Source organism: Lissotriton helveticus, chromosome 12, assembly GCF_964261635.1.
Source record: "Lissotriton helveticus chromosome 12, aLisHel1.1, whole genome shotgun sequence".
Lineage (NCBI taxonomy): Eukaryota > Metazoa > Chordata > Amphibia > Caudata > Salamandridae > Lissotriton > Lissotriton helveticus.
The window spans coordinates 194,550,370-194,572,931 of record NC_136073.1 but is presented as its reverse complement, the minus strand read 5'-3'; the positions used below and the strand labels follow the sequence as shown (position 1 = coordinate 194,572,931).

The 22,562-nt window shown below is 46.3% G+C and overlaps 1 protein-coding gene across 1 annotated transcript in view; it reads left to right on the top strand.

Annotated features, from left to right (window-relative positions):
* Window positions 1-22,562, top strand: part of CIBAR2 (CBY1 interacting BAR domain containing 2) — a 152,155-nt gene that overhangs the window by 102,288 nt on the left and 27,305 nt on the right. The window contains exon 7 of the mRNA XM_078668368.1: window positions 21,446-21,559. Within this exon, the coding sequence (XP_078524494.1) occupies window positions 21,446-21,559 (114 nt within the window). The remainder of the gene's footprint in view (window positions 1-21,445; window positions 21,560-22,562) is intronic.

Below are 22,562 nucleotides of genomic sequence, written 5' to 3'. Positions count from 1 at the left end.
GCAATTCATTTTCTCCACCAAACCATTGGCTTGTGGATGGTACAACGCAATGCGTTTATGAACAATGATATTTTTGACCAGAAATTCTCTCATCTCTCTAGAAATAAACACTATTTCCCTAAGAAAAAGTTTCTTGAGAGACCTTAAAACAAAAGCAGTGTTGAGTTCCTCCAAGAAATCTACTTCCCACCACTTGCTGTAATAGTTAACAATGACTAGAGCAAACTTGAACCTGCGTGGTAAGATATTGAATGGACCAATGAAATCTACCGCAATTTTAGACCATGGACCTTCAGGTAAGATACAAGGTTGGAGAGGAAGAGCCGGGAGTTTGATACTATTGTCACTGTTGGCACAGATGACACACTTTTCTATTTTGTTAATTATGTCAGTGTCCATTACTGGCCACCTGTAATCCTCTCTAATCTTTCTCTTACTCATAGTCTGTCCTAAATGCCCCTCATGGCCATGTTCAGTAATCCTTTGTATCAATCCAAAAGGAGGAACAAACCTGTATCCTCATCAAAGTTCCATTCTTTTGGACATGAAGTTCATCTGCAATTTTTGCGATCACTTGCAAATTCACAGGCAACATTTGTTCCCTCGGCCATCCTTCAATCACAAATTTCTTTACAAATATCAAGTCACGATCCTTTTCCATGTTGAACTTCCATTCATCTTCGCTGAACGCCTGTCCTTGACAAACATCCATGGCAGCTATTAAACACTTATCACAATCTTCATCACAATCATCAGAGTTCACATCAACAGAAAAAGGAGAACGAGATAAATAGTACGCCCTGACATTTTTCCCACCCGGGATGTAATCTATTTTCAGGTCATATTGCAACAACTTTGCACTCAATCTTGAGAGTCTCGGGGTATGATCTGTAATGACGGTGCCACTTAAAATGTTTACCAATGGCTTATGATCTGTCTGTAACACAAATCCTCTCCCCCAAATGAAACATTTAAATCTCTCCACCGCCCAACCACACGCCAACAACTCCTTTTCAATCACAGAATATATTTTCTCATTCTCTCTTAATGACCTTGAAGCAAAAACCAATGTGACTTCTTTTCCAGTTTTGATTTTCTGAGACAATGTTGCACCCAATCCATCATTGCTTGCATCAACAGTAATAATACATTCTCTCAAAGGGTCGAACGGTGCTAACACCCCAGCAGAACTAGTGACTTTCTTGAGATTGTCAAATTCTTCTTGGCACACAGAAGACCATGCACACATTTTTTTAAAGTAATTACCTCAAATTAGCTGTTTTTGCTGAAAAACTTTCAACTAACTTTGCATAGAATTCACAGACTCCCAGAAAAGATAACACATGTTCCTTGGTTGTTGGACATGGTGCATTAGTAATGGCATCGACCAGGTCTAGGTGATACCCCCTTTTCTGAGATCACATGTCCATGGTACTCTGTTTTCTCTAGCAAATTCACATTTCTTTAGATTGGCAACAATACCAGGTTTTTGTAACTTCCTCAATACCAAATCCATAATCTCATCATGATGCACAAGATAGTTTCCACCGAAATATAATCTTGAAAAGTTTCTACTCCGTTTACACCACCCAAAACATTTTCCAAAACACGTTGGAAAACTGAGGCGGCGGATGCCAATCCAAAAGGCATCCTCTTGAATTGGAAAGTCCCAATTGGAGAAACAAAATCTGTGTAATGTCTGGATGACTCATGAAGAACAACTTGATGATAGGCGGATGCCAAATCAATCTAACTGAAAACGTTTGCACAAGAAAATGTAGAGACGATGTCATCAATATCTGACAGAGGATGTGAGTCCACCCAAAGAACTTTATTCAAGCTCCTAAGGTCTACACAAACTCTAAGTTGGCATTTTTTTTCCTTGCAATAACTAAAGGAGATAACCAAAGAGATGACTCGATAGTCTCTATAACGTCTTCTTCACACATTTTCTTAAGTATTTGTGACAATTTTTCTCGTATACTAAAAGGAACATTCCTCAGTTTGTGTTTAACCATAGTGGTGCCACTCTGTACATTAATCATGTACTTAAAACCTGCAATCCTTCCCAACTTGTCACTATAAACTTCTTTAAACTTGTTAATCCATTTCACACTGCCATTTTTTTGATCTGACTGCTCGCAAGCAGGACGTTCTGCAACCAATGACACCTGAACCTTTTTACCAGGCCTCCGTGTCACGCTGAATAATCCTTGGTGATGCCATCCAAGGATATTCAAAACTTTCTTTGCTACATAGACCTTTCCAAAAATCACCCTTTCCTTAAACATCAAATGGCAGTTAGTTAGTTGGGTATGATGGGAGGAAGATCGAACTAACTAACAGGATTTCTGTCCAGAGGATGTAAAGGTTTGTCACTCCATGTTTTTTTGAACAAATCATTTGTGACCATTGTCATCCTAGCCCCTGAATCAATTATCAAATTTAACTGTTTTTCCATCAACCACAACATCCTCATACGGGTGAACACAATCCATCTCACCTCCTTGTACAACCACAATATAATCTTTCTCAAATTATTCATTTCCTGAATCATCACTCACTTCTCTTTCAACAGCGGAGTTAACTTTGATTTTATCTTTAGGGGAATGGCAGACCTGGGCAAAATGTCCCATTCTACCACATTGTCTGCACTTTACACTCATGGCAGGACAAAGGCGTCAATTTAACCGTGTCTTGCGTTACCACATCTTAAACAGATGTTCTTCTGATTGGAAAAATCGATCTCTCCCTTCTTTTGTCTTTGAAACAACCTTACTAGGATCTTTTGTGTTTTAATAGTATACTCCTTAGTGTAGTCCTTAACAATTGACACACTGCTTTCTGTTTTCCGAGTTAACTCTTTGGATGACTTACGTGAACGTTCTATACTTTTCACAATATCTATAGTTTCTGTGAGGGTAGGATTTTTCAACGTCAACAACTTCTCTTGAACTTTCTCATCCCAACACCTGCCCACAATCTCTTCTCTGAGTTGAGACGTGCCCGCTTCAAATTCACATTCAGCCGCTAATGTGCGTTAAACGACCACATATGTAACAGTGGATTCATCTTGTTGTTTCTCCCTGGTGAAAAATGTGTGTCTAACAATCAAACTAGATAAGACATCAAACTGTTTTTCTAATTTTTTGACAGCTAAATGATATTCATCAATATCTTCCTCTTCTTCTCTTACCTCATAAGGTGGTAGATGTTCATATACTGACTGTCCCTCAAAACCCAAGCTAAGTTCCAATAAAAACCTTTTTCTTTCTGGACCATATCTGTTGAAGCCAATTGCACCAAGATATTTTGTAAAAGCTCTATGCCATGGAATGGGAGGATCTCCAGGAACTTGGAGAAAAGGCGGAGGTGCATTAATACTCTGCATACTCATTTAGACAATACAGAAACAAAATCTAAAAACAATGAGTTTGTTCCAGTCTTCTAGAGATTGTTCATAAATTATCAAAATGATGTAGGAGAAACAAACACAAAACAAATAATGTGTATCGCAGTGCTGAGTTGTTAAAAAACAAACAAAATTCCCACGTTGAAATTGACACGCAGATGAAAATGTGTGCACATCACAGTTTTTGTTGATTGATAATGAGCAAAAAATGTCATTTGTTCATTTCGCAGTCTTTCTTTAGAACTGTTGAACGCCCAGGTAATCTTAGTAAAGATGAAATTGTTTGACACGCAAGGGTGGAATGTGTGCGTGTCTCAGTGCTTTTCAATTATTTAGCAAGCAGAAATGTAGTGAAAACACAACGCAGTGTTAGCTGATAGTATGGTTGTAAGAATATAAATAAGTGCGTATCACAGTGTTGGTAAAACAACTGCTCAGCGCACTTGTAATCTTGGAGGAATGAAACCACTCAAACGAAAACTTTAAGTACACAACGGTGTACAATGCATTTCTCTAAAGGAAGCTGAACTTAAGTTACTAAGCACTTTTATATACCTGTTTCTAAAATACTGATTGATAAGTGCAGACCAAACAAGCCTTGCCAGCAACTTAGATTCCACAACAGTTCAGTTTACTTGAAGTTAGAGAAGGCTATTTTGTTTTCCAGGAGATGAGTTCAATTTCCGGTGTTTGTTTCAAAGGTGAGGCTCTTGTCTTTTTTTAAGGGTCGTCCACCATTCGTCAAGGACCGATTTTTGAACAAGAGATGAGTGTAATCCCATTTCGTATCATTTCATTCTATAATTTGGTGATTGCACGCTCAATGCTGCACATGAATCCTTTGAGTCCCTTAATGGTCAATGGGAACAGGCAATAGTGAAGTGCTAGAGAAGGTTGAATTGTTGCATTGGTAATGTGGTTGCTGTTAAAGATATTTTACTGTTTACTTAGCATGAAGATACTACAGCATACACTTGAGATTACTTCTTGTATATAAATGGGTGTAAACATATTGTTTTGGGGTTTTGCAGTAGTGGATAATTTGCTGAAACCTAACTGTACCCAAACATTACAACTGAGGGGTGCTCCTTTGGAGCCTCATCAAACAATAGCTGAACATTCCAGGTTGAATCTGGGTCTTTAAAAAGAGTCCATGGAAGGGACAAATGGGATTCTGACCAAATTCAAAGTTTTATCTTTGCAGATTAAACCAATTTTCTTCCAGAGTCGACCATCAGAGCTTTGGGATTTGGTTGAAGAGTGTTTTTGTCAGTCTCTTGCACCCCAAATTGAGACAATGTAGATTTTTTCTGTATAAGGGTTTCAGGCAAAGTATCTTCCTGTTCCTTCTGAACAGTTCTTTGGTTCTAATTTGAGCAGGACTGCTACATTGCTGGGCAAAAAACCTTCCTTTTCATGTTCCTTATCCAAGTATTAGTCAGACCCATTCAGTTTTGTGACCAATTTCCAGGTACCTAGACTTTGGCCAGCAATGTATACCAGCTCACTGCTAATGGCAGGTTGTTGCTTATGTTACCGTGGTGCAGCCTGGGTGCTCTCAGGCCTTAGCAACTAAAATATGTTGAAACTGTAATCCACCCATATTTTTCAGATGCTTTCCTTGATTAACTAGCTTTGTGGCTATAGAGGCTGTTTCTATTTTTAAACAGGGTCCTTCAGTTCCAGGATCAAGTAAACAGGATGTTCCTGCTGAGATAGTTCCTCTTAGTATAGGAGATGGTGGTCTGTCTTTACCCTCCTAAAAGTCATATAAATGTTGCTGCTACTAACACTCCTGATTCACAGAATAAACAGTTAAAATCTGTAATGTTAAAAGCAACATGCGATTCATTGACTTACACTGGATTCTCGTGTTTATCAGGTTTATTTTCCTGGCTGACACCTGCTTTTCCTCAGCCTGCTCCTAGTAAATACGTTTGCATTATAGAACATTCCTTTTTCCTATAGCTAAACCACAGTTTGAGCCTTGTAGGTCTGCAGCTTTAAATCATAAGTGCTGACACCCACAGATGAAGGGCAATTTTCCGTTCTTGGCATGGAGGTGAATGCATGAACAAATTAATTCTTTTTTGGTCGTGACTATGTATACCTGGAAAATTTCAGAAAGAGTCAACAAAGTTGCGTACTTGGTACCCTTAGATGCAGTTCTGCAATTCAGAGTTCTTGTAGATATTACAGCAACCACTATTAATTGATCATTATCTGTGTGCAGGCAAGACTGAGTTCATAACTCTTCCCTTAATCAGTACATCAAGATAATTGATTTATATTGTATGTTATCTCGGTGCTAAAGTCATGATAAGAAACAGAGGGGGGGGGGGGGAAATAAGAATAGATGATTGGGATGGAGGTAGCTGTCCTCAGATGAATATTATTTTGGGAAAAGCCTGGTCTTGAAGGCTTTTCTCAAACCTAAGCAAATTAACCTGTTATTTCAGTTGAGACTGATGCTTATTCCATACCTGAGCAGTTTTAAAAGAAAAGGCTCATCCCTCTTGACGCACCCTACTGAATCTGTATTCTTGAATAAGAATTGCTGTAGCTGAACGTAGGGATCTTCCAGGAGCGTATTTCCTCCGTCAGGTCTGGAACAGCTTTGGGTCCTTATTCTGGAGGTCTTTAAATGCAATGCAAAGCCATTTGAAAAGTATACTCTGTTCAAAGGGTAACCAGTGAAGGTCCCTAAGAGCATTAGCGGCATAAGAATTCTCTATTTAGAGTCAGTTTCTCTAAAGCAACCTGAACTCTGTCCAATTTGCTAATCAGATAGTTAGGAGCTCCCAAGAGAAGGGCATTACAGTAGTCCAGTCTGCTAAGTACTGTCCACCTGGCAATTAGAGATTTGCTTGAGCAGGTAACATTGGAAAAAGCTTTCTAAGGCTCTGAAGAAGAGCCAATCAAACTCCTACTACACCGTTGACGTGCTTTTTAAGAGAAGGATGTTCGTCTAAAATGACTCCAAGTTTCTGAACCTTCTCCGAGTAACTGAGGGGAGTCTCCATGGAGAGAGGCCAGATATTAGAGGGCAGAGGCACCAGAACCTTACTAGGAGAGCAACAGTGGAGCTCTGTTGTACCTCCCTTTAGTTTCTGCAAATTTACACTCATTCAATTTGAGATGTCCGTTATGCAGGCCTGAAAGTTCATGGATTTTGATTTTGATGGAAAGCCTACCTTTTCTCCATCTGTTGAGGGTGTTCTTGAAAAATGGTGTGAAGAGGCAGGTCTTTGGGTGCAACTATACCCTTTGGGTCTATCTCGATGTATCCTTTCAGGCATCCGCCAAAGTCCTAATGGTTATTTGCAGTACCTGCCAACAAAACTGATCCTCAATGCTGGAACTTTGCATCTCATCTGGAAATTAGAAAGAAGCCCTTGGAGGATGATCTTTTCCCCTCTCCGCGAGAATTCCTTTATGCAGGTCTCTTATTTCCTCTGCTCCAGAAGGGTCTTCTGAAGTTCAATAGACCCTAAAACTGCAAACTAATCTGGTTTTGCCGAATAAGATTGTCAGAACCTCTTTCCATCTTGCATAACAACTGTGATACTTCACAGTGTTCTGAACTTGCTGGTTCAAAGGAGGGTAGCTACCCTAACATAGCTTTGCTGTACCTAAGGGCCAAGTGTTAAGCACAAAAGTTGCTCCTGAATTCACAGGTTTAAAGTAACATTCTTGGCAAGTGGAGAGTTGACAGACTGGGATCTGTTCGCATCCAATGAACACATTTCCAGGTTGACTGTTTTGGTCCTCAAAGGCGTTGAACATTGTAGTATTGATAACATAGTCTGGGAGAATTGTATGTGCAATTCCTTCCATTTTGCTGTTACCAGTGTGATACAGAAAATGAAGGCTTCCATCACCAGTATGATAGAGATTGTACCTTCTCAGTGCAGTTCTTCATCAGAAACTGTAGGAAAGTGCCCCATTTTGACAAGCCCACCCCCACTTTTTGCCTGGTATTTGATGCAATTTTGACAGAAGTGCACTGGGTTTCTGCTATATAGATCCCCAGTACCAGATCTCTTTCTCTAAAACTGTACAATTTTGCCCTCAATTGGCAATGCCTTTAGCCCCCCCCCCTGTAAGTCCCTTGTAAAGGGTGACCCTGGTACCTAGGGCAAGAAGGCTAAAAAGGGTCACACAGGACTGTAACATGTATTGTCACCCTAAGGGACCTCCCTCTGCACCAACATGTAAACTGCCATTGCAGGCAACAACCGCAGGGATGCCGCCTGGGTACAGACGAACACCCTTTCCCCTTGTTCCCAGGACCCCAGTGACCCAAGCTCCCCGTTGGGAGTTCCCTGACTTGTCCCTGAGTCGCCCTCTACAGCCTGTTTCTAGGTGGCAGCCCTTCTTTCACCTCAGGGCTGGTAACCAGAAACTGTTGGTGGTAAATTGGACCTTGCCCCCCCTACAACCCTACGTCCCGAAGGAGGCCCTCAGATACTGACCGTAAATAACTGTATGCAACATATGTCTTTGTTTTCCATAGAAAAGCATTGCTGTGTATTGGTGAATTTAAGTGAACTGTTTACTTACCTGTGAAGTTCAATATTTAAAAAAGTACTTACTTGATAACAAAGTTCTTGCTATCAAAATCTATATAAAAATACGCCTTATTTTTCTAAATTGGTCTCAGATTAATTCTTAAGTGGGTCTCATTTATTACCTCTGTTAGTACAACAAATGCCTAGCACTACCCCCTAATAAGCCTAAACTGTTCGCCCACACTAGCACCAAAGAGAGCATTTAGTGTAATCTTTTTGCCTCTGTTAACCAATAAGGGTTGACTGGATTGGTTACACAGTGTACCTCTTTGGTCCTCTATATAAAGAGCCAGCTTCCTACAAACACATCATCATTTAGTGTTCAGACTAGATCATTTGTACAGACTGGAAGGCAAGATGTCGCCAGAACTTTCCATCATTAATGGCACATCTAGGGATGTACGTAATGAAGCAAAATGTAGTCCATATGACAATGCTGTATTTTTAAATGGAAAATATTCTGTATTTAGCGTATTAAAAAAAGAAAGAAAAAGCAGCTTCGATCTCCTGTGCTATCTGGAGCAAGTGATTCTTGCATCAATCGATCAATCAATCAAAGCATTTATATAGCGCACTACTCACCCGGAGGGTCTCAAGGCGCTGGGGGGAGTGGGTCCGCTACTGCTCGAACAGCCAGGTCTTGAGCTGCTTCCTGAAGGCGAGGTGGTCTTGGGTCAGGCGGAGGTGGGTCGGAAGGGAGTTCCAAGTCTTGGCGGCCAGGTAGGAGAAGGACCTTCCTCCTGTGGTGGCTCTTCGGATGCGGGGGACGGCGGCGAGGGCGTGGCTGGTCGATCGAAGCTGGCGTTTGGGAGCGTAGAAGTTGAGGCGGCTGTTGAGGTATCCTGGGCCTTGGTTGTGTAGGGCTTTGTGTGCGTGAGTGAGGAGCCGGAAGGTGATTCTCTTGTTGACCGGGAGCCAGTGCAGGTCTCTCAGGTGTCCGGAGATGTGGCTGCGGTGGGGGATGTCCAGGATGAGTCGTGCTGAGGTGTTCTGGATCCGCTGGAGTCTCTTCTGGAGTTTGGCGGTGGTTCCGGCGTAGAGGGAGTTGCCGTAGTCCAGACGGCTGGTGACGAGGGCCTGGGTGACCGTCTTCCTGGTATCGGTGGGGATCCAACGGAAGATCTTGCGTAGCATGCGCAGGATGTTGAAGCACGACGAGGAGACGGCGTTGACTTGTCTGGTCATGGAGAGGGAGGAGTCCAGGATGAAGCCCAGGTTGCGTGCGTGGTCTGTGGGTTTGGGTGCGCTGCCCAGGGCGGGGGGCCACCAGGAGTCGTCCCAGGCGGAGGGTGAAGATCCCAGGATGAGGACTTCCGTCTTGTCCGAGTTCAGTTTCAGGCGACTGTTCATCATCCACTTGGCAACGTCTGTCATCCCTTCGTGTAGGTTGGCTCTGGCGGTGGCGGGGTCGTTGGTGAGGGAGAGGATCAGCTGGGTGTCGTCGGCGTAGGAGATAATGTTGAGGTTGTGCTGGCGTGCGATGGCTGCGAGGGGGCTCATGTAGACGTTGAAGAGTGTTGGGCTGAGCGAGGAGCCTTGAGGAACGCCGCAGATGACTTCGGTGGCCTCCGATCTGACACATCACCATGTCAAATAAGGCTTTACATTTTCCTGCCTGAATATTAATCTGCTGACTAACAGAGAATAACATCTTTCAAAATCCTTTTTTACAGTTCCTTTTATCAAGATTTATTTGAAGTTATTTTCTTGTGAGTTGAATCTTGTGTTTGCAAAACAAATGTGTCCTTCATTTAAAGCTATACTCAAGGCATCTTTAAAAATCTTTCTGAAACTGTGCCTATTTACTGAAATATCGGTCTAAAATGTTAGTTTGAGTTAGGGTTTCGGTACTTAAGAACCTTAATTGCTAATCTGTATAAATACATTTATATCTGAAAGCGACACGTTAGTGATAGATTCCTTAGGTTAGTATATTCCCCAGGCGTCAGTCTGGATCCGGAAAGTTTTCTGCTTAGCAGTACCTCTGCGCGCCGGTAGGTGGGGCTGTGCGGCTTCGCGCCCGTCACTGGCATCGTAAGCACTGGGATTGATGTCACGGAGGCTACTTAGGCGCCACCCATGCGCGCTGACGTCCGTTCTTTCATTTTCTGCGCCGAAAGCGCAGAACTGGATTGAGCACTTACTTCGGTTATTTTTATTTTTTAACCACTTTTTTGAGGCTTTTGTCTCCTTTTCTTGTTTCTTGGTGCACGTACGGATGCCCGCCTTTAAATCTTGCAGGCCATGCCACCGTAATATGTCGGTGGCGGACCCCCATGATGTCTGCCTCTACTGCCTGGAGCCTGACCATGACTGTCGGGACTGCCGTGTCATGGCCCCGAAGGCCATACAGGAGCAGCGCCGAAAGTTGCTGGAGGTCCAGCACTCCTCTCACTGCCGCTCCGGGTCTAGGGACAGTTCGCGGGACCTCTAGCGGGCCCGTAGCCGTCACTCCTCGGACTCGAAGTCTTCCCCTTCGGATTCCGGTAAGCGACGCCATAAAAAAAAGTCAAAGAAGCGCGCTCGCTCTCCGACTTCCCCCGTCGCCCTCCGGAGGCAGACGTGGGGGGCAGAGTCTCCGCCCCTGCGGCTCCTCCGGATCCTGGGAGTCCCGCGGCCTACCCGCTATACCCGTGTCCGTCGGCAACTTCTGAACAGGTGCAAGAGTTCCTTGCTGCCTTGGACCTCCTTTACATGCCCGGGCTCCCGCTGGCATGCCTCTGGGCCCCGCGTCCAGGTCCTGTTGGCCCTGCCAGCCCCGGAGCCACGGGATCCAGCGCCCTCGGTGCAGCACTGCTGGCTCCGGCCCCAGCGCCGCCCCTGGCTCCGCCACAGGCACCGCACTGGGTGCCGTTTATCCCGCCCCTACCCCGGTTCCCGGACCATTTTGTTCCGGCCTGGGATCCACGTTGGGATCCGGCTCCGGCGCACCCAGGGTGGCGCCACTCCCGGCGCCGCTCCTGGCGCCAGTGACCCCATCTCCGGGTCCGGCCCTGCCGCCGTGTCTGGCTCCTTCTACCCCGGAGCCAGACGAGGACTGGGACGGATCCGAGGACCCCTTGCGCGGCAGTGTGACAACGAGCAGGATTGGGTGGATGACCTTCAACATGCAGGTGAACTTGATGTGTCATCTGACCCGGGTTTGGCTCGCTCCGCCTACTCTGGAGGAAAGCGCTTCTTATACAATGGTGCTGCGGCGCGCCATGGAGGCTCTCCATCCCGACCTCCCTACTGTGGCCCTTAAGGCCAACCTCCTTACGGAGGTGCTCCAGATGGCGTCTACGTCATCAGAGCCGCTGCTCCCTTTCAATGAGACCCTTACTGAAGTCCTATTGGGTACTTGGTTGTGGCCGGCCTCGGGGGCACCGGTGGATAAGAACGTCGCTAGGCGCCTGGTGAACCTGCCTTCTTCACCACTCACCCCATTCCTGAGAGCCTGGTCATTCAGGCCTTGACATCACAGAGTGCCTTTCCCTGGGCTCCACTGGATAAGGACTCTAAGAGGCCGGACCAATATGGTAAGAGGTTGTTTTCCTCGGCCAGCTTGGGGTTGAGATCGGTTAATACCGCCTGCTTATTGGTTACTCCCACGCAGTGTGGAATTCGGTGGCAGAGTTTCTGCCTCAGTGCTCTGAGGAGGTCCAGGCTGTCCTTTCCCAGGTGATTGCGGAGGGCAAGGATGCAGTGAAGTTTGCCATCAGGTGTGGTTTGGAAACCGCTGATTCATTGAACAGGGTGATTTTCATGACGGTGACGCTGCGGCGCCACGCCTGGTTGCGCTCCACTGGGTTCTCACCCGTTGTCGAGAGCTCGCTCATGGACATGCCCTCCGATGGCTCCCGTCTCTTTGACGACAAGGCGGACAATGCCCTGGAGCGCTTTAAAGACAAGCGCGCCACGGCCAAGTCTTTGGGCCTTTCCATGAAGGCCCCTGCCACGTCTGGGTTTCGTTCCTTTCGTGGACAGGGTAGAGGCTCCCAGACGCGCTCCTCCTCCAAGCCTGCGCAGAACCTGCCTCAGCGTTGCCGCTGAAGCGGCTACCGCAGGGGCGGGTCTGGTAACCAGAGGGTGGGTCAGTTCACCTCCACTCCCGCTGCTTCTGCCTCCAAGCCTTCCGAATCCGGACTTCAGGGTGCACCCCACGCCGGTAGGTGGCAGGGTTCGTCATCACCTCCACCATTGGAGCGACATCACATCAGACAAGTGGGTGCTGCAGATAAGCTGCCAAGGTTACTCGCTCCCCTTTCAGTCCTCCACTCCAGCCATGCTACCTCTGTTCCACCGCATGTCAGGGGATCATTTGGCTCTTCTCCGTCAGGAAGTCACGGCCCTCTTGGCCAAGGGGGCCGTCAAGCACGTTCCCGTTCAGGAAGTAGGGAGTGGTTGTTATTCCCACTACTTCCTGGTCCCCAAGAAGGACAAGGGAGACCTACGTCCCATCTTGGACCTCCGGGACGTAAATCGCTTCCTCCGGAAGAAGTTCAAGATGCTGACTCTGGCTCAGGTCCTGGCTGCCCTGGACCCTGGAGACTGGATGGTTGTGTTGGACTTGCAGGACGCCTATTTCCACATCCCCGTCCTGCCGGCCCACCGGCGGTTCACAGTAGGCCGGGAGAATTTTCAGTTTGCCGTGCTCCCCTTCGGCCTTACCAGTGCCCCTCGGGTGTTCACGAAGGTGAGGCAGTGGTCGCAGCTCATCTGCGCAGGTCAGGGGTGTCAGTCATCCCCTACCTCGACGACTGGCTGTTGAAGGCGGGCTTGCCCCAGGCAGTTGTCACCCACCTCCAGACTATGGCCGACCTCCTGCATTTGCTGGGGTTCTCCATCAATGTGCCGAAGTCGCACCTGAGTCCCTCTTCATCGGATCAGAGTCCTCTGGTCCCCGACGGAGTCCTGGCTCCATATCAACCTTTTGGAGCTGCGTGCGATCTGGCTTGCACTGAAGGGATTCCTTCCCTCTGTCTGGGGAAGTGTGGTGAATGTGTTCACGGACAGGACCAAAACCATGTGGTATTGCAACAAACAGGGCAGGGTGGGGTTGTGGACCCTATATTAGGAGGCTCTGTGCCTCTGGACATGGCTGGAACATCAAGGCATTACCTTGGTGGTTCAACACCTGGCAGGTTCTCTGAACGCCAGGGTGGACAAACTCAGCCACCGATGCATGGGTGGATCACGAATGGCGTCTGAACTCGGACGTGGTGCAAGGTCTCTTTCTGCAGTGGGGAGAGCCTTGGTTAGACCTATTCGCCACCAAATAGAATGCGCAATGTCATCAGTTTTGTGCGTTGGAGTTTCCAAGGTGGCACTCGCTCGGAGACGCTTTTCGTCGCGAGTGGAGTTGCGGTCTGTTGTACGCTTTTCCGCCTATACCACTTCTGCCCAGAGTGCTGAAGAAGATCAGGCGCGACCGGGCCCAAGTCATTCTTGTGGCTCCGAACTGGGCTCGAAGAGTATGGTATCTCGAGCTACTCAGTATGAGCATCAATCCCTCGATAAGTCTGCCTCTTCAGGAGGATCTTCTGTCGCAGCAGCAGGGGACAGTTCTCCACCCGAACCTGTCCAGCCTCCACCTTCATGCGTGGAGATTGAACGGCAACAGTTGACGGCTTTCGACCTTCCCCCCCCCCCCCCAGGTCTGTAATGTGATTTTGGCAGCCAGGTGACCGTCCAAGAAAACGGTATACGCCTGCCGATAGAACAGATTTGTGGCATGGTGCACAGCACAGGCTGTGGATCCCCTTTCAGTTCCTCTTTCTGAGGTTCTTCTGTTTCTCCTTTCTTTGGCCCAGCAATGCTCTGCTCTGGGCACTATCAAAGGCTATCTTTCTGCCATTTCCGCCTTCCTGAGGCTCCCTGATCAGCCTTCTCTTTTTAAGTCCCCAGTTGTTAACCACTTTCTCAAAAGCATTACACACGTTTCCTCCCGTGCCCTTCATAATGCCTCAATGGGACTTAAATCTTGTCTTGACTTTTCTGATGTGCGCTCCCTTTGAGCCTCTTCCTAACTGTCCTTTACGTCTTCTTACTCTTAAGACAGCTTTCCTGGCTGCTATCACCTCTGCCAGAAGAGTGAGTGAGCTCCAGTTCCTTTCTTCCAAACCTCCTTTCCTTTCTGTTCATCTGGACAAGGTGGTTTTAAAGACCCGTCCTTCTTTTCTGCCAAAGGTTGTCACACCCTTCCACATCGGGCAGACCATCACTTTGCCCACCTTCTTTCTGCCTCCGCATCCTTCAAGGGAAGAGGGGAGGCTCCACCGTCTGGACCCAAAATGTGCGCTAGCATTCTATCTGCAGCGTACACAGCAGTTCCGGGTGGATGATCAGCATTTTGTTGGCTACGTGGGCGCCAAAAAAGGTCGGGCTGTGCACAAATGGACTATCTCCCGGTGGGTCGTTCTGTGCATCAAAAATTTTACTCCTTGGCCAAAAAGGAGCCTCCTGTGGGGCTGCATGCCCATTCGACCAGGGTAACTGCAGCCACTACTGCCTTGGGACATGGTGTTCCCTTGCAGGACATTTGTCAGGCAGCTACTTGGGCCTCGCTGCACACGTTTACCAAGCACTACTGCCTTGACAGTCCGGTTCGGAGAGACCGCTTCGTTGGCCGCTCTGTGACTTTTTGGTGTAATCTTGTTCGCTAACCCACCACCTGGGTTGGTATTGCTGGGGTATCTATTCTAAGGTAAGGAATCTATCACTAACATGTCAATTTCAGATGCACAAGTTACTACTTGTGTAATGATATATATGTAAGAGAGAGACATTAGTTAGTGATAGATTCCTTAACGCCCCACCCATCCTCCCTGTTCAGCGAACTGATTACTAGGGTTAAGGTCATCCCTTTTAGGGTCCTAGTTTATGCGCCAAAGGTCTGTTTCTGGCATGGCTCTGCTTTTCGGCGCGGAATGTTGTGTACAGAACTTACGTCCGCACAATGGTGGCACCTAAGTAGCCTCCGTGACGTCATCCCGGCGCTTACAATGCCAGTGACTAGCGCGGAGCCGCACGGCGCCACCTACTGGCACGCAGAGGTACTGCTAAGTAGAAAACTTTCCGGATCCAGACTGACGCCTGGGGAATATTCTAAGGTAAGGAATCTATCACGAACTAATGTCTCTTACAGATATCTCGTTACACAAGTAGTAACTTGTGCGACACTTACATTGTTATACCTAAATATTTCTGGAGCGGGGCACTCGACAGGGCTGTCCCCTATCGCCGCTTCTGTTTGCGCTGGCTATTGAGCCGCTGGCGGCTGCGGCCAGAACGGGGCGGCACGTCCGCGGAGTGCGGGCCCGAGACGGGCAACATTTCATCTCGCTATATGCCGATGACCTACTACTGTTCCTCTGCGACGGGGGTGAGGACTTACGGAGAGCGGAAGCCCTACTGGAGAGCTTCGGAGAGATGTCGGGCCTAAGGGTTAACTGGCCCAAGACGAGTTTGTTCCCACTGTTGGAGGGCGCTGCCCAGCCGCACCACCGGTCGGAGGTGGCCTGGAACCCTACCTGTATTAAATACCTGGGGGTCCATATTTACCATAAGCCGGAGGACCTGCTTGAGGGCAACCTGGGGCGATGCATACGCGGACTGAAGGGCTGCATGGCCTTCTGGGCCACGCTGCCACTATCGGTAGCGGGCCGGATTTCCCTGCTGAAGATGGTCGCCCTACCGAGATTATTGTATTATTTCCGGACGCTCCCAATCTGGCTACCTAGCTCCTTCTTCAGACTCTTTAAATCTCAAATTACGACGTTCATTTGGGGATCGGGACGATGCAGAGTAGCGCTAGCCACGCTTTCTCGCCCGAAAGATGAGGGGGGTCTGGCGGTGCCGGACTTTGAGCTTTATTACCTTGCGGCCCAACTGCAAGTCTTCACGCAGGAGGTAGCGAGGGTGTTTCGGGGCCCTGAGAACGACAGCTTGCGAGGGACGCCCAGACACGTCCTGGCATATATAGTCCTCCGGCAACGGCTGGACAGTCGGGATCTGTCGTTGGAGCAGTGCACGTATCGTCAATGTTGGAATCGGGCCCAGAAGAGGGCGGGTATCCAGCGCCCATATGCGCCTGAGATTCCCCTGGGCATGCTAACGGCCTTGCCACATGGCGGCGACTGGTCGCGCCTACAGGAGTGGGAGGAAGCAGGAATACAGGTGGTTGGAGACCTCTTTGAGAACGGCGCACTGCTCCCATTCCAGGAGTTAATAGAACGCTTTGGCATACCGAGAGGGGGATTTTTACTTCATGCAGCGGTGACCAGGGCAATGCAAGCCCACTGGGGTACGGGACTTGAGGAACCTGGGACGGCAGCGGCGTGCCAGTACACCATGATGGCGGCGGGCACGATCAAGGCGGTGACGTGCCTCTATAATAGAATGATTAGGGAGAATATCCCTCCTCTCACGGCCCTGAAAGCCAAGTGGGAGGCGGACCTGGGTAGGGACGTACCTGACACGACGTGGGCACAGCTGGTCCGTAGGGCTCGCAACAGCACGAGAAACGCTAGGTTTCAACTGATCCACTACTATGTGTTGCATAGGGCGTACATGACCCCGGGTAGAATCAGGCGGTATTTTGGAGATGGGACAGTGACCTGTCCCCGATGTCCGGAAGAGGGGGCTGAGCTAGTGCACATGTTGTGGGCATGCCCGGCCCTGCGGGACTATTGGCAGGATGTTGGGGAGGTGCTGAATGAGGTGACTGAAAGATCAATAGAATATGGGCCAGGGGAATGTCTTTTGCACTGGTTTCCCCATACCCCCAAAAATAAACTCACGAGTAAGTTTATCGACATGGGACTGATGGTGGCTAAGAGGGAGATCACTAGAAACTGGAAGGCGAGAGTGGGGCCAACTCCGCGGAGGTGGCGGCAGGAATTTCTAAAATGGGCTACGGCTGACAGCACGCATAGGTACCAGCTTGCGCGCAGGTCCCCCAGCCAAACAGCAGCTGACACTGCGACCTCATGGGAAGTAATGGTGCAGGCACTTAGGGACAGCGAGGCTGAAGACGAGGAGGGGGCCCCCGGGGCGGAAGGAGCGGAGGAGGCAAGCTGAGGCAAGCTGAGGCCCTAGGAGCAGCAGGTATGCAGGGGGGTTGATGCCAGCAATCCAGACATAATCGCAACGTGGCCTTAGACGGGGGGTGGTGTGAGGGACGGGATAGGGGGGGAGTTTTTAGTTTTGCGCAGGGAATGGGAGTTGGGGATTAGCGCGTAGGTTGGTAGGAATATAAAAGTAGTCATGCACATAATCCGGACACTATCCACTCCTCAATATTGAACGTCAGGCAAGGATGAGCAGAGATAACAACGCCGCCCAACCCCCGGGTTGTGGGCATGACGGCTGTGTACTGATTGACGAAGCATATTGTGTATCTGCTATATTTTATGGTGCTACTCTTATATGTAATGACCTGCACATGCATGACTACAATAAAAATTATTTACAAAAAAAAAAAAGTTATACCTAAATATTTCACTGAATTTAGTTTTAGTAAGGAGATTTGAGTTAGGAATTTTTGCTGATTGTTTAGGCACCTGGGATTCAGTCTGTACACACATCAGTCATCAAATAGGCATTTATATTGCAGCGAAAAACAGAACAGACACTATCCCCCAGACAACTTAAACTAGGCCAGAGGCAAGGTCCCTTATGTACAGAAGTTCATTGCAAGACCGATAGTATCTTTAATAAATCTAAACCATTAAACTTTTAATCGGGCTCTTGAAGATGTACCCAGGGCCATTTGTTAAAGACTGGTAGTGTAGCTTGGTTGGGAAACATCCATATTTCTCAAATAAAAAATGGGAATATATTTGATAAATTTAATGATCAGAGTATATAAGCTGTCACGTCTATGCACCACAAACCTAAGTCGGCTGCATTGCAAACACAGTGGTAAATTGGGTCAAATGGTAAGAGTTTTGAAAGATGAGTATCTCTCCTACACACATCTATATTTCTAAGTTCTCTACTGTGAACAGACTCATAGGTAAACAGCCTTTCAGGTAGTCTGGGGCCACATTATGCAAATGTGTGCTTGTGGAACCATTTTAATTTGAATAGGGATGCTATATGGGATACTTTAGAAACCCTCACTTCGTGGTGGACTGGATTCCTTTTTCTCTGCCCCAAACCAAGCAATCAGCCCAAGTATGCATTCCCTGCAAATACATCAACTGGTTATTGGGCAGGCCCATATGGATGGCATTGTAGTGACCCAGTTTAAAGCCTTCAATTAGAATGTTGTGATGGTAGGTGGGAATGAACTTTAAAGAAAGCCTACTTGACCATTTACTGGGAATAAATCTGTAAGTCTGGGAAAATGGAATACTCCCAAGTTCTTAGCTTTTCTGTGGGGACGCCGAAACATTGTAGGGATCTCGCATCTAATCCCAGGCGCATGAAGGTCTTGATGAAAGCCTACCAAAAGCAACTCCTAGGTAAGTTATTCTTTTTCTTTTACCCACTAGCTAGTAAGCACTGAAGAATGGCTCGCTTATTCTTATCTTTAAATAAATGTAAGCAACATTGATGTACATCTGGTCCACGAGGGCTTCAGGTAGATGCTAAATAAATGTGGGGAAAACGGCAAACTGGGGCACCCCACAGTGTCCTTTTATAGTTGCAAATTAGCACATGCTCTCATCCATTATTTATACAAAAGATGTTTTAGTCCTGTGCTCTGGGCCAAAGCCTGTGAATCAAGACGTCCTTAAGGGTCAAGGAAACCTTAAAGCTGCTGGACCATAACCTCTTCTTGAATGTTTCAAGCAGTGCTTTTTGTGGTGTCAATGTGAGGTGGTTAAGATCTGTATATACGTACTTTAAAGTTATCCAGGAAGACCTATTGTTCAGACCATTCTGGGCAGTCCACCATACTTTGAAATCCCTGACCAATTGAACATGATCTGCCCTAAAGGCAAAGCTACCTAAAATGTGAATATAGGATGACAAGAATGGTCTGGCAAAGGCTTGAAAATGGTAGCAGTTTAGTGCCTTTATCACCACCTAGTTGCTTAGAAATAGGCTTAAGTTATTAATTCAGTATTCCCAACGTTCTGCAAATAGGCACCAGTGACTTCTATTTTGTCGTTGTGAATGGTGCCCTCTATCCACTTTATTACATTTCTGGTAAATAGCTTCACTTATTGGCAGATATTCATGAGAATCAACTTCTGTGGAATAACGTCTATACAAAGCAAACACAAGGAGATGATGGACGGAGCGCTGAGACTTTTCAGACACTCACCCCCAGTCACAGATCTGGGTTGAATCCATCATAGTTCTTTAGCTCACTTCGCCACCCCAGTTCAGACATAGCTATATGCAAATCAGTCCTGGCCCTGTGCCTCATGGGAACTGTCCAGCCTGAACTGCCAAGCCATGTCTTCCCTGGACCGGAAACTAGCATACTGGGACCGGTTTCTGGCTAACACCCCTCATCAGCCAGGCTAGCTTGAATCCAGTGGCAAAGTGAGCAAGGGACTCACGTCTGGGCATACCCTACCAACTTGAGGCGATCAAAGCAATGGTCTATACCCATATGGAAAGGGGAGTGAGCCTGTCCTCCATTAAACTGGGAGGTAGAGAGAGGAGAAACCTGCATATGTGTGGGCAAATTAGTATACTTTCGAGTCGATCTTGGATCAAAATAAAATAATTCCAATACATGCTGGACTGAGCTGGTGCAGGGCACTGTTGGCGCTCACAGGCTGACAGCTTAAATAGCCAGTGCTGCAGTTATGTAGGCAGCATTGGCTTGTATGTTTTAATTACAAAACTAGTTCAGATTTTCTTTGTATTTGTTGATCTATCTTGCTTGCTCCTTGGAAAGGGCTGAAAAGCAAATAAAAACAATGCTGTCAATCCTGGTAAATGACTTGTCTTACATAGAAGTAATAGTTTTCCCTTTTCAGTAGCTTGGTTGTCCCGATTCAGGACTGTATTTGTTTCGTGGAACAGGTTGCTGTAAAATATGTTGATTCTAATAAGCAGCAGGACAAACTTCACATACAACAACCTAAAGGTAGAGAGGTCAGCTCTTGTTATTTACCTCCTCAATTACACACTTCTAAATTCCGTGGCCATAACAACAATGCAGACATTTTAAGGCTTCCATAAATCGAAGTTGACCAGGATGTGGTGACTTACACAAGTAGTCCCCTCTCCCTTCATCCTGAAGGGTCGACGGTTAGAAAATCTGGCACACAACTGATCAGAGAGATTTCTTTACTTATGTTATTACTTCAGAATTAATTTGAATCCAATCCACAAGTTCAATGTCACTCAAGTGCATCTTTTTGTGCGTCCACGCCACCCTAGCCAGAAACCATAAGCCATCAGCCTTGGTCTCACTTCAATAGGAATGGTCCAGCCAGAATTACCAGGCCAGGTGCCCTCCAGATGGGGAACATAAGCAACCCCAGACCAATGTTGGTCTATTAGGCTTTTACAGTAAGATATATCTTGATTCCTTTGGTGCAATCTGCACGGTACATGCTTCTTTCCTTGGTCGTCGCACTGAAGAAAACAAAAAGGTGCTGAGTGGAATACTTGAACCAACTCAGCCATTGATAATTACAATTATACTTGTAATTACTCTCTGCCTTCCAGACATCCCTTGTGCCTACTTTGCCACTCTAGACTAACCATAAGCAAATCAGCTTTGCTCCTACTCCAGTGTGTGCATCTTGGAAATAGTCTAACATTTTGTCCATCCTCTCAAACTTCACATGGCTGTCTCACATAGTTCAGCATGTTTTTAAACTTGATCTCCAGAACAGTCCAATTTACTCAGAAATGTTTCTAGAACAGCATTTGAAAGCTTCCAGTTCCACCTTGGAAGAATCTTAATTCTCCATGGTTTTGGCTTTTGTTTTTAATATATTTTTTATGTTCAACTGAACCACATTTTTAGGTTGTATTAATTTGCCTAATGCAATCAGAAAAATGTTTGCATGCACCTGATGCTATCAAATAAAAAAAATGCACCAGTCATTTGAACGTGCCTTTTGTAAGAGCAGTCGTGCACAAAAAGGTTGTGTTGTACAAGTAGTGCACTTCTTTTATTATATATTCAAAATAAAATGTTAATAACGGTGTATTCATTTAAATTTGTAACAATTGCTTTTAGCGGTTTGATGCTACATCTCAGTGGGATTGCAGAATCCTATATGCAATTTCTTCATTGTAAGAATTGGGACAAGGCAGACCTTGGCATGTGATTCACCAGTGGATTCATCGTTATTTGCACACATGTTCATATGCGTTTGTAGTAGTCCTTCTCTGCTTCCTTAGTTAGCAGGTCTGTTTGTAGGGTTACAAATTGCACACAGATGTGCAACTCTAAGAATTATTTTTAATCAAAATATCTGATGCTACTGTAGACGTACTGATTTACAAATTGATTTCCAACCAACTGAAATTGATTACATGTCATTTGTATCCCCTGCAGCAAATTTTCTCAGAATTTCTAACCATCGAGATGATTTTTCATGCTAGAGCACTTGAAGTCTACTCAGGTGCCTTCCAAAACATGCAAACCTGTGACATGGAGAAAGATATTGAGGTGAGTTTAAGCTCAGTGTCTTCCATTTAGGTAATCTGTAAGTCATTCTTACAATGAATGCAGAATGTTAGTTTTGTCAATCTCCTCAGTTAATTTATCCCTTCCATACTAATGGATGAGATCTGGCATAGTAATATATTAAAATGTTTTTTATTGGGGGTCGAGTGGAGTGGCGCTTGTTCCAAAAGAACCTATGTCCATTGCGTTTTAGAGATGAGTGGATACAGGGCAGTCACAAAAAATTGGTGCCTGCTCGATTATCTCATTTCAGAGTATCGTCCTCCTCTTTTACAGTGTTGACGATGGTTGTTTTCCCAGCAGACATCATATTTCTGTGAAAAGTGGTCTGCAGTGGATTTGTCCATGGAAATTATTTTGTAAGGATTACTGGTAGAGCTTCCGGTGAATCAGGGACATTGGTTTAATGGAGAATAGAAATTAAATAAACTTACTGCCAGGTCCTCTGTGCTACCATGACATAACAAACCAACCACCACTCTTATCACCAATGGTATTCCCAGCTTTAAAACTGGAACCGTTGTGGTTCCAAAAGCTGCCGACCCCTTGGCTAACTTCAAATTGATCATGCCTGCCTCGTAAGGGCCAAACAACGTGGTGCTTCTGCACCCCAGCCTTTTGGCAACTGGCCCACCAGAAGATAAATGAAATCCTTAGTGATAAACTCTCTCTAATATCTTGGCTTCATCTCCAGCTCTTGGTATCATCTTTTTCTTTTTCTGTTGTATGTTGCTCTGTCTGATCACTTTCTGTACAACTTTTTCAATATATATCTATCATGCCTTGCTGACGGTCATAACTAAAAATGTGTAAAGAGTTGCCGTCCCTTTACTATCCTGTAACCTCTTCTTAAAAGTTTATTTTTCATTGTCATTATTAATTATAATATTTGTTTGAGGTGGTTTCTATAATATTGCACATGTCACTAAAGCGCTTTCTTATAGCAACAATAGTATAGGGCTCTGCGGATATATTGCAACATTAG